Raw genomic sequence first — 12,751 nt, forward strand, 5'->3', positions numbered from 1 at the left:
TCTTATAATTGTTCTTACATGTTTTCTTGACAAAGGTCCTAAGGTTATAAGAAAAGTCCACGTCAGATTCATGATGTGTTCATAAAGCACAGAACTGTTTACAAATGTGTTCTTATAATGATGAATACTGAAGGCGCATGCCAGTTGTTCCTAATTAGCATAGGTAAACACCACTGCCCATAAAAGGGCATGAGACTGCACTACTGCACACCCACACAGAAATTAAGAAGAAAATTTGAGAAAGCAATTAAGAATGGCCAAACGAAAATCTAAAGACGATGGGGCGCCGGACGTACGAATGTAGGAAAAGCTTCTGTAGTTCTGTGGAGGCGGTACCACCACAGGACGTGAGCAGCACTCCGGCTGTAATATTTAATATAATATTTAGTAGCGTCAGTACTGGATTTAAAATAACACAAAAGAAAATTCATGGGACGCTATTACTCGTTTTAATAATTTAATAATTATTTAAAAGTTACAAAATAATTAAAAGTATAATGATTCAACAATGAACTCTATTAAATTAAATAAAACCCAATAAGGAATTATTTTGCTCTGCACAATTGTGCTCCTGAGTGTACGTAGATACTGTTCTTACCCAAGAACAAATCCCAAATAAGAAAACATTGATGAATGCTAGAATATTTTTGAAACTGCGCAAGTAGGTTTAAAGAAGAAATTTATTCTTAAGAACAGTTGGTGAAGGAGGCCCAATGGGAGTATCTCAGACATAAGCAGCGATGGAAGTAATGCAATTATCTCAGACAATAAGGCAGTGAATCAACTTGAAGCTCAAACCCATTGCTCTCTGGAATAATGCTACCATGCATCTAAATCCATTTGATCCGATCTATCTAATTGGTTTTATCGACCAGGCACAAAGGCTTTGATCCCATAATCTTAAGTGCAGAAATTAGGCATTTGTAACAGATTACTCTCATTAAATCCATTAATCTTACCTGCACGATAGTCGGTCGCTGTAGAAATATTTCAGCAGGGAAGTCCTGCATGATGACATTCTGCAGAAGATCACAAGTGGTCCGGATCTGGCTGTGGTTGTTACTTTGCAGAGAGCTACAAGAGGAAAGCCAACACAAATATTCAACACATGCACTCACAGGGCAAGCATGACTGAAAATAAGAGCTCATTCACGTAGAGAATAAGGCCGTTAAGGAGGAATGGGTTAGGAAGAAAGGTGAGGAAGAACCACTGATTCTCATGTGTGGAGTGGAAAAAAAATCAGGAAAGCTGAGTGAGGTCTCCAGAACAGATGGGCCCCCTCCCCACAACCCAAAAGGCCACATGCTATGGGCTGTTTGCTTACCGATTCACCCAAGCCATGCGTTTTGGATGTAGCCTAAACAAGCACAGGAAAAACCTACAGACTCTACATACACACATGCACAGGACAGGACAGTTAGGGCAGGAATCGAATCCAGAACGCAGGGAATGTGAGACCACTGTCCTACTGATCAAACAGCAGTATCCGTCTGTGTGAAACAGCTTATATACAGGTTAATCAAGAAAGTGAAAGCCTGGACTGGAGAAGCACACTGCGGCGGTTTGGGGATTCGCTGTGACGGCCGGACTTTCCGCACCTCTCATTCGATGCTAAAATGTGCCGGTCGGTCGTAGTCAACGTCAGCCACGGGAAAGTGTAAAACTTCAGGCATTTTACTGAACTGCTCACTAAACGTGATGGAAAGAGTCACAGTTAACACACCTCATTACTTTAAAATCCCATTTTAAAATAATAAATTTATATACATGTTGAAGATTGGCAATACAGTTAACTGCCTCTTTATATCTACAGTTACCTCAGGGCATTGCCCAAGCGGATCCTTCTGAAGGTATTTTTGATAGATGGAGGTGTGACAGCGATCACATGGCCCGACGTGAGTGAGCACATGACCTACCGGGCGCACTTTGCAGGGGAGCTTCTGCCCATTTCAGTTTGCCTGGGCTGCTCTGGAAGTAGCCCGTCACCGGCACCTCATCTTGGACAGAGCATGGGAAGGCAGCAGCTGTCAGTGAGAGACACAAATACTCATCATTCCTGCATCACGCCCCGTTCCACAGACACCTGCGGTGAATTAATCTGCCACTGTACCCTCTTCAACTGTGACCTAGCAAATGACCCAGTGACCGCCCCCATGGAAGGAATGGGAGGGCGCATGCTACACATGATGGCAGACTAATACAGGCTAATTACACACACAGACACAGGCGCATGATGAGGATGCCATTTTTCCCTTTGATGTGTGAGACCTGGCACCCTGCTACAAGTTGTCCTCCGCAGTCAGATTCTGAATCATTCATCTTTTTCGGCAGTGTTTCCCAAGCCGGTTGTCAGGGACCCGCAGACAGCCCACATTTATGCAAGATCTGGAGGAAGCAAAGATGTGGACTGTCCGGCAGGACACTGGAAGGGAGCAAAAACATAGACTGTCTGGCAGGGAGCTGGGAGGGAGCAAAAATGTAGACTGTCGGGCAGGGAACAAAAACCTGGACCGGCTGTGGATCCCCGAGAACCGGATTGTGAAACACTGTTTTACGGAATTGCTTAACAGAAGTCAATGCACAAAGTGAAAGAGATCTGACTGCATATCATGGAGGGTGACACTGCACCCATGTGTACAGATGGATGCTTTAAAAAAACAGACCCTCCTTTACTACCTTTCTCAGTGGTACAACAGAAGAATCATGCATGAAAGAAACCAGCAACAAGTTCATCAAATACCGGGTTCATTAATTACAACCACAAGCTATTCATCTGTGAGCAATAACAGCAAAACAAAACAAAGCCTGAAGTAGCACCTCTGGTATGAGAAGCTGATTGCTGATGTTCTGCAGGGGAATCTGGAGGCGCATCTGGCAGTCGGAAGAATCGCTCAAGGATGCCGTCGATGACGGACTGCAGCGGCACCTCCACCTTCGGGGAAAGCTGGTTGAGGAATTCCACCGCACCGGCGTCCTGAAGCATCTGTGCTGCACTGGGGTGCTGGACAGGACAAGGGCCGTGCAATTAAACATAGTTAAAGGAAACTATTTCAGACCTTGTAACATAATATATTTCAAATCAATTCATGCATGTAATTACTGAACACCCTGTGGATAATACTGTGTTTCCTGTTTTTAAAAATGGGATTTAATTCACTGCTGCTGAATAAAATTCATACCCAGATGAGGCACTCTGCCTCATACCATTATTCACTAAAAATGTTGAGGATTATGCAACACCTATCCGTGTGATATATGGATTATAAAGTATTTATCCATGTGACGTGGATTACCCTGTAACTATCCTATACAATACATGAATTACGTAGTACCCTTCCACGTGATATATGGATTAAGGAGATATATGGATTATTATCTATCAAATACACGGATTATGCAGTGTTTATCCATCTCATACATCAATTATACAGTATCTCTCTGTGCGGTATAGATTATACAGTACTTACGTATACCATATATGGAATACAAGTCATCTGTCTTCATGATACGTCTCTTGCGTTTGGGTCTCACCTCAGCCAGCATGGCCAGCAGCCGTAGCGCCTCCTCTGGTACCGGCACCTCCGGGAGGTTGAACCACTCGAGCAGGTTGAGGAGCAGCAGCTTCTCCTGGGCCAGGTCGTGGACGCAGAGCAGGCCATGCTCCAGCTTAGACAGGAGGTTCCTGAGCGCTCGCTCCCGCACTTCAGCCAGCTGGTGGCCTGCGGGAAGAGGAGGAATAGGAGGAGGAGGACGACGAAGATGATGAAGAGCATAAGCAACACCAGGCTTCCCTCCCAGGGGTTGCATAGAGAAGAGGCCAACCTGTCATTCATCCAGATAAATAAATTTGAGGAATCAAAGTAAATACATTTACAAAAAATTGTTATTACACACTGATATGACTAACACAAGGGGTGGCATGGTGGTGCAGTGGTTAGCACTATTGCCTCACACCTCTGGGACCCAGTTTCGAGTCTCCGCCTGGGTCACATGTGTGTGGAGTTTGCATGTTCTCCCCATGTTGTCGGGGTACTCCGGGGTTACTAAATTGCCCATAGGAGTGCATGTGTGAGTGAATGGCCATTGCTTCCGGGATAGGCTCCGGACCCCCCACGACACAGTAGGATAAGCGTTTTGAAAAATGGATGGATGGATGGATGACACAAGACAGTCAACACAAACATACACGCAACAGGAAGCATATCACAAAAAACATAACTTGACAGTATAATTTAACTTTATTAAACTTAATATCTTCAAATAGTATTCGCACGTCCAGTAACATCACCTACGACGGAGGGGGAGGATGAAAACAACGATAACGAGGAGGAGGAAGGAGAAAGGCACCTGCGGGACGGCGGTCTACCGGTAACTATCCGCAAACTATTGCCGTTCACGTAAAGTGTCAACCGTGATGCTAGGAAGGATGTGGCGTTAGGTTAGATCTAAACAAACTAACAAATCAAACTTTCAGTTCACGTTTCACTAGAAGACTTTAAAATCTACACCGGGGAGCAAAAAAAAAAATGCAAACTGCAGGACGGAGTGTAGTAACTTATCGCTAGTTACTTACCAGTCTTCTTTATAATCGTGGACAGCTCCATGTCAGCTAACTAGCCGGCGCCTCCACGCCCGCGAGATGAAAACATTAAGTGACTGGAGGCGGACCGCGGCACGCAGAAGGCGGCAGCCCGCGCAGACGGCCCGCGCGGACAGAGCGCAGGCAGCCAGCGCAGACGGCCCGTGCAGACGACGGGCGCAAACAGAGCGCAGGCAACTCACGCAGACGGCTCGCGCGGACAGCCCAAGTTTGCGTTCAGAGGCGGTGCCAGCTGTGTTAGGAGTGACTTTACTTCCGGGTCAAGCGCAGTAACGGCGCGGCGGGTGGGAAGTGTCTGTGCGTCTGATACAGCCATCGATACGTACACTATCAGGACAATATAATACAGTAAATGATAATACTACTACTACTTATAATGTATTGCTCCCATAATGTATGGCTTCACTGTGAACCCGAAGTCATAAAATAATGTTAAGATTTTTAGGGGGTGTTTTATTAATTACTGGAAGGAAAGCTGTACCACTCAGACACTCAAAACAGGTTTTAAAAGAATTTGGGTCATTTGTTTGTCCCTTTCTGCTTTGTGTTTCCCTTTTTAGTCCTTTGTATTTTCTTTAAATTCCAACATAATTTTTTATAACTGAAGCATTGACTTCACTTTTACATCTAGCACCCAGATGCTTTGCTTTTGGTCTTTTCATGCTGTCTTTTATTAGTTTGATCAGCCTGTTTAGCCTGTTGCTTACTGTCCTACACTGTACACTCTGCAGTGATCGGCTGACAGACTTCAATGCCAACATCCATTGTTTCAGTGCCACATTACTCAGGCCATCTATTTACCCACAAGGAGAATATTTTTACAGGCCTGTCTTAGGGGGTGATCAAATTTTAATCAATAGATCTGTTGAGAAGATAATATGATGGGAGAAATGTGGTAAAAATGCCAGGATTTTTGCTCTCTGTCACATAATATACTGTCAGAAATGCTTTGTTTGGCTGTCAAAGGTGGTATTTGGTGAAAAGCACCAGTTACTTCTGCTCTGTGAGTTTGCATTAATCTTATCTTTGCTATTAAATATATTCTGGTGATGACAGATCAGATCAAATTATCTGAGCTGAAATGCATGTATAAATTATAATGTTCCTAAAACTCTTAGCATAATTTCCTATATTTACAGTGTAGATGTGCTGTATAAGTAACATGCAGTTCTCCTGGAAAATATGTTTCCAAAGGTAAGGTAGGCTCCAAATCTATAAATATTGTAAGCAATAGCTTGACAAATCACTGAAGCATATCCTTTTTGACTTGGTAAAGCGACTGACAGGAAGTGGTACACTGTAGTTGGCTGCAAACTGGCTCGGTCACTCCAGAAGGGAACAACTGCATAGACCAAAATGATGTTCCTGTCAGAGAGTGACATAGGCTTCAGACATGCTCATGCTAGAAGGAAAACTCAGTATAGTCTCAGCACTGACAAGTCTTAAAGTGCCTAAAATGTCTTTTGGGGAATGATCTCATACATTGATAGACAGTCTGGTTGAAGGAGAAAATTTGCTTTGTCACAAGCACAAAAAATATGGGCCAGAAGACCACATTTTATGTGCGCACTGCAGTCAAAGTTTCGGGTTTAATTTTTCATCTAGCAGACACCATGAGAGATTCTGCAGGTAATCAGTCTTGATGTGAGATCAGTCATTCACATGGCTGGGAGCTGGAGGTAGGCTTCTCCTCTAATAAATGAGAACAGCTTGTTGTGTGAGTCATCTGCAGCCTCAAACTGCGCTTGATTGTTGTAATCTCCCTCATTGTCCCAGGCACCGTCGGAGGCAGCCTACACTATAAACACACACAGAAGTGCAGCCAGCCGCGGTGACCTTTAAGCGCATCTCCACATGCCAGCACTGCTTGTTATTTGTCTGTTGATCTCTCAGAATGGCTGCCTGTCTCAGCATCCCGGTTTACACAGGGCGTTTGACACAGGATGGCTCATTACGGTTCTTCCTGAAGATCCGCGCTCCGTCTCACTGGCCTTCGCGCCAGTCCTGCTCTCGCCCAACGTCGCCGTCTCACGCTCATCATTCAGTTGCCCGCTTTTTGTCATTTTGCCGACTTTGTCTTTTTAAGGCCAAGGTTACAAGGACAGGTTTTACATTTACAGAATTTAGATCAGGGGTCTCCAACTCCGGTCCTGGAGAGCTACCCTCCAGTAGGTTTTCTATCCTACCCGGCTTCTGATGAGCCACACCTGCTCTCAGGTAAATACCAGGAACAGGTGTGGCTCATCAGAGGCCAAGAGGGACAAAAAATCTATAGGATAGTAGCTCTTCAGGACCGGGGTTGGAGACCCCTGATTTAGATGTGGGGGGGGAGGCATGTTGGGTGTGGTCTTTAGCGCAGATAGATTGCTGAATATGTTGGTTTGCCAAGTTACGAAGAAATGTGTCTAAAACTTATCCTCACGCAGGCCCTGGTGGGTGTCATACCAGCCTCAGACATGAGGAAACATCTACTGAATGACGTGTAACATGCCCTCTTGTATAATCAAAACGTTTGCTGCACCTATCGTATCATTTATTTCCCTGTAAGGCAAATCTTCCCATTTTTATCAAACTAATATATTTATTTAGCAGACACTTTTATCCAAAACAACACGCAGTTCAGAAAGCAAGGGCCCAGTGGTGACATCATTCTGTCAAGCAGGGGATTATGGGTACAGAGTCGTAACCCACAGAAAACACACATGCCGCCCCAAGATACATGCGCATTGTGTTAAGCCATCGTTTAGTGTGTGAAGCAACTGTATCTGGGTGACAGTGCAGCATCAACATGAAATTTAAAATGGCATCCATGTCCGCCTAGCACGCGTGTGCGTGTGCGTGTCACGGTATGACTGCCATACGCAGAAGTTCTGAGAAGCACGGCGGCTACATGCCCTATCCGGAGGCATCAGCGTTCTCAGGTTTGATGGAATCAGTTTGACCTAATTACAGCATGTGTGTTGTGGTAAATATGCACAGTTTACAAAATGTAAATGCTTTATCTTGCATAGAGTATCGGAACATTTCTCAGGTAATAAGCTTATTATTCTGTCATAAAAATGCACACATACGGGTGAGTACCTCGCGGCTGGTTTTTCTTGACCAGTCTCTAAATTGCATTTAGTAGTCTTGACAGGGAGGGGTGCTCCCCTTGTCAGACTGCTGAAGAATACCCCCTGGCGTAGAATACATCAGCTTACAGTGACTCACCAGCCCCCTCCGCGGATTTGCGTTCAGCTGTAAAACAGAGGTTTTTCTTATCTTTACAACACCAGATATCCTCTCCAGGATGATAAGAACCACAGTCCTCCCTATCGAGCCGAGACTTAACTTCTATTTCTAAATTGTTGACGGCTTATTATTCAGAAAAGTAAGGATAACACTTTGGTGTTTAGGGTGAATTGTTACATTATTGATATATGAAGCAGTGAATTTCAGCATCTCCATTACTGCTACATTGTGTTCTGCGGAGGTGCGGTTTGTGCAAGCGTGTAGCCACTAAAACCTCTCGGGCAGATTAGTGCAATAGCAGGAATGTACGTGGAAGGTGAGTGTTAGGTGTGTGTCAGGCAGTCATGAAGGGACAGACAGTGAGCGATTCTGCGGAAACTCCGGAGAACAAAGTTGGCTCCCGGGCCTCCAATCTGCCGCAGGAGGCTGCCTGGATGCTCAGAGCAAGGGGTCTTCTTGCGGCTAAAACCACAGACACCCTGTACCATGATTCAGGCCCAACACAGCTTCATTAAAAACGCTTCTGCAAGCCGGGAGCGTCCTCACCAGCATCTTCTTACAGTCCTTAATAAGCATGGTGCAAAACAGTTTTGTATTTCTCATACATACTCATCATGACAGTTGCCGAGTTTTTTTCTTCTTCTAATTAGCTCAGTGATATTAAACAATGACACCCAGCTGAAGCTGGGAAGTAACGTTGTTATGTGCTAATGAGATGACATCATCATCAGTGGGAAAAAAAAAACCTATACAGACTGAATGTAATATTGCACACTAAAATTTTGTTTTCAGTAAATATTTAGTTTTATACATGAAATAATAATAATAAATAAATAAAATAAATAATTCTGTTGTGAAGCACCTTTAAACTCCCTACTCTCGAGTCTCCCTCATGTGGACAAACACTTGCCACAGTTAGTCAAGCTTACACAGCTGTTCCTATGAAAGCGAAGGTTATTAGGCATTTACTGCAGGGGTGGAGCTATAGGCGGGGAGGGCGGGGCCTCCACCCCTGGGCCCGCGCCCTGCCCTGGATCGTAGAGGGCCCTCCCCTCAGCAAAAAGAGGACCCCCCCATATACTAAATACACATATTTAATATACAAAGAAGTTATAATTATATAATTTCTCCAAAGCTCTTGACAACTAGAACATAATACTTGTGCTTTAACTATGACTTATATATCTTTCATTTTTTTGTATGCATTCTTATGGTGGGTGTTTGGTGTAATTTTTAATTTTTAGGAAAAAAAATCTGTAAAATCCCTACAACAAACTTAAAATATAATATATATTAATGCTTTGAAGTCAGACTAAGCTGTTCCTTTTGTATTTGATGGTTTTCCATTTGAGGACTTTGCAAAAAACTTCATTGCATGTTGGGTAGGATCTAAAGGCTGTCTAACGTCCTCATCCGTCTGACGACATACATCAAGACTAGGAAGGTGCATAATGTTCATGCCTGGCTGTGTTTGTTGATCCAGAAAGTAATTCAATTTTCTCTCGTTAAGCTTTTTGTGATGCTTTTGAGAAGGGTCCAACCGGAAATACATGACCTCAACTGTGTGTTACAGCGAATAAACCCTAACCTTAACCTTAATCCTAACCCTAACCTAACCGGAGCTCCACTTTACGTCCTTAAAGGTCACGTGTTTCCATGTGGTGGTGAGGTATTTCAAGTGGAGCTCCACTCTACAGGCGCCTGCAGCTAGACCCTCTTGGGGCTACACTTTAAAGCGTGTTTCAGCGCTACCACATACACACGTGCATGCATGCGCACGGAGGGAGGGGGGGGGCACGATCGGTGTTTTGCCCCGGGACCTTGTGTGCAGTTGTTCTGCCACTGACTGCATGTCAGAATGCATGTTGCAGGTAGTGCGTCTGCATTATCCTCCTAACTAGGTAGCCTATGTTACCTGACGTTCCCTGTGTTTCTGTCCCTAATTCCACTGTTTACGATTAGTGCTGTGAGGACAAAGTGTAATTTGTAAATTTTTAAATCACACCTAATGAACAAAATACTCCATTATGTTATATTTTCGTGTGAAAGCCCTTCCTGATTAATCAGCGCAATCCAGTAATAAATGTGCAATTTCAAAATATTGAAATTTTTTAGGACATGACTTTGTTATAAACTTTATATTATGGCAATATTTTGATCCAAAATTAAAATGCCATTTAGGAGATGGCTTTGCTCTATTTGCATTTCATTTTGTGCATTTTTTGTTTTGTTTTTGAAGTGACATCATGTAAAATATTCACTAAAGCATCCTATTTTGATAATAGCTTAAATTCTGAAGTGAACCACTGTAAAGTGTACCATTCTGAAATGAAAGACTTTGAAATGCACCTTTCTGAAGTGAACCACACTGAAGTGTGCCATTCCTAAGTGAACCACACTGAAGTGTGCCATTCCTAAGTGAACCACTCTGAAGTGTGCCATTCCTAAGTGAACCACTCTGAAGTGTACCATTCTGAAGTGTATTAGCCAGTAGAGAATAAGTGAATGACATGAAATCAAGTGGGAAGTCGGCAGAGTGGCCAGCAGACTGCCTGCTGTGATATGGCTCAGGATGCCTGTTACTAAAGACAGACTGAGCAGTAGAAACTGCATTGTGTTGTGTGCTGGTGTGTGTCTCCACTGCAGGGGGCTTTTTCCAGTCACAGGTGGATCTCAGGAAGATGGATCCTTCCTCTGCTTCTCCTTCAGCTGTTGGCTTACTGGCCTTTTTCGTGTCATTGTCCCTGTTAGATTCTGTTTTTATCCCATCTGCTTTCAATAAAAACCTTCTGATATGTGCATCCACACATGTATGGAGATCTGCAGCACCCCAAACAACCCGACACTGATTGTCAACTGATCTTCTGCACAGGGAGTTCATCATTCTGTAGCTCATCACTCTACAAAGGGTGGTCATGGAGCTGAAGGTATGTCCAAACAGCCTCAAGTGCTTAACCTCCTTCTGCATTTGCCAGCATAAAGTCAGATGGCATTACACGCTGCAGTACATTAGTACACAGATTGTGCAAAATCTGTGCAGGTCCTAGACTGGATTTTATCCTTCTCACCATTACACTGCATGTCTTCCACGTTCACCTCATTCCATGCACCGATTGTACCACCCTGTGTGCTCATCTGTGTGTTTACTGCATGCTGTGATTGTGGCTATTTTTCTTACTGTAAACATTTTTTTTTAAGCAAAGCTTTGGACAGATATCACAACCAAAGTTTATAAAGTCTTACTGGAGCTTACCAGAACCAGAATGTGCTAGTTGAAAGCAAGTTCTGTGAGCGAAAGATAAAACACACACACCACACACACACACACACACACACATATATATACGTGCTACATGTATATGTATTTCATATGTATAAATTGGTATAACCTTGTAATTATTATTATTATTATGATAGCAGATTAATTGTCCTCAGAATGTTCCTTGAACTAACAGCAGACCCCCATCCCCCCCCCCACCCCCACCCCCCTCTAGCATCGCGGAGGCAGCTTGATCTGGCACAGTAAGGACAGGTAATTAGTGCCTTTTCACAGACACATTCCCCCAGCACTGGCCTGGGCAGTGTTTTGCTACAGGATGCTATGCGATTGTCAGTTAAATAGCATGGATAAAAAAACTATAGCTCACAGTGTATGGCCTAAATTAGCCTAGCGGCAGTAAACACTATTACCCATTTAAAGTAGCAGTGACACTAATTAGGCAGCAGATGAATCGTCGAGAACTTGATGTTTAGCTTACATTTCAGATTCCAAGTTATTCGCAACATACTTTGAAAATAGTTAGCAGGCTGTATGTTTTAGTATGGAAATTACTGCTTGTTACAGTTCTTCTGTTCTGCAATCCTAGAGCCATCCATTTTCTGTAACCATTTATCTTCTGCAGGGTCATTGTGGGTCTGGATCCTATTCCAGAAGCTGCAGGCATAAGACGGGGAACAATGGGGAACCAATCCATTTCAGGGCACACTCACACATATGGGTAATTTGGTAACTCCAGTTAAGCTCAGCATGTTTTGGACTGTAGGGGGGGGGGAGAAACTGCAGTACCAGGAGGAAACCCCACGGGGAGAACATGCAAACTCCACACACATGGAACCATGGCAGAGACTCAAACACAGGTCCCAGAGGTGTGGATAACAGCGCTAACCACTGCCCCATCAAGCTGCCTCGGGCAATCCTAGACATCCCAGAAAATCGTATCTATATTTTTGACTATTATCGTTATCATATATCATTGTCTGCTCTGAGCAATTTCTCATCAGCTGGGTGCTAAGTTTACCACCATTAGATGGTTTAAACAAGCGACATATTCATTACAGCCTTTACAGAAGGCCATGCTGCGTGTCTGTACCGGGAAACAGAGTTTCATAGAAAGGTACGACTGGTACAAGGACAAAAAAAACAGTAAATCACTTTATGATCAAATAAAGTTTGACTAAATGACCAATTCGGCCACTATATCATGGCACAGAGTTGCTATAGAGGCATTTGTACAGAAAAATACACTTCCTGTTTTAGGAAAAGGTACCATTTTATTGTAGCAAAGGAAGTGTCATTACAGATTTGTGGCTCGGTATAAAATGCTACGGGCTGAAATGGGTGTTGACATTCCAGCAGCAGTTGTCTCAGGAGGGGGATTCGGCCGCACAGACAAACGCCCTCCCTCCGCGTGTTCTCACACCTGGGGCTGGTTACACAGCTGCTCTGGAGCCGCGACGGCAGCAACGTTCCCACATGAGGTCTGGAGGCTGCGCTCATGATCCACAGCCAAGAAGAGCACTCTGGTGCCACAGCTCCTGCACCTTCGTACACTTGGTGCCCCTCTAGCTGAGCAGAAGATAGTTACATTTCAATTACGATCTTATTAAAGCTATGAAACAGACACAGGCAGAAATCGGCG

General features: G+C 43.9%; 1 protein-coding gene across 3 annotated transcripts in view; it reads right to left on the bottom strand.

Moving 5' to 3' along the window:
• The window catches only part of rttn (rotatin), a 29,364-nt gene extending 24,535 nt beyond the window's left edge, over positions 1 to 4,829 (bottom strand). For all 3 annotated transcript variants that reach the window (XM_048976927.1, XM_048976925.1, XM_048976926.1), the window contains exons 1-6: positions 4,575 to 4,829; positions 3,533 to 3,720; positions 2,819 to 3,002; positions 1,918 to 2,025; positions 1,600 to 1,690; positions 960 to 1,074 (exon numbers count right to left, since the gene is read on the bottom strand). In XM_048976927.1, the coding sequence (XP_048832884.1) occupies positions 960 to 1,074; positions 1,600 to 1,690; positions 1,918 to 2,025; positions 2,819 to 3,002; positions 3,533 to 3,720; positions 4,575 to 4,605 (717 nt within the window). In that variant the 5' untranslated portion in view covers positions 4,606 to 4,829. The remainder of the gene's footprint in view (positions 1 to 959; positions 1,075 to 1,599; positions 1,691 to 1,917; positions 2,026 to 2,818; positions 3,003 to 3,532; positions 3,721 to 4,574) is intronic.
• Positions 4,830 to 12,751: the final 7,922 nt, after the last annotated feature.

The sequence above is a fragment of the Brienomyrus brachyistius genome, chromosome 15 (genome assembly GCF_023856365.1).
Source record: "Brienomyrus brachyistius isolate T26 chromosome 15, BBRACH_0.4, whole genome shotgun sequence".
NCBI lineage: Eukaryota > Metazoa > Chordata > Actinopteri > Osteoglossiformes > Mormyridae > Brienomyrus > Brienomyrus brachyistius.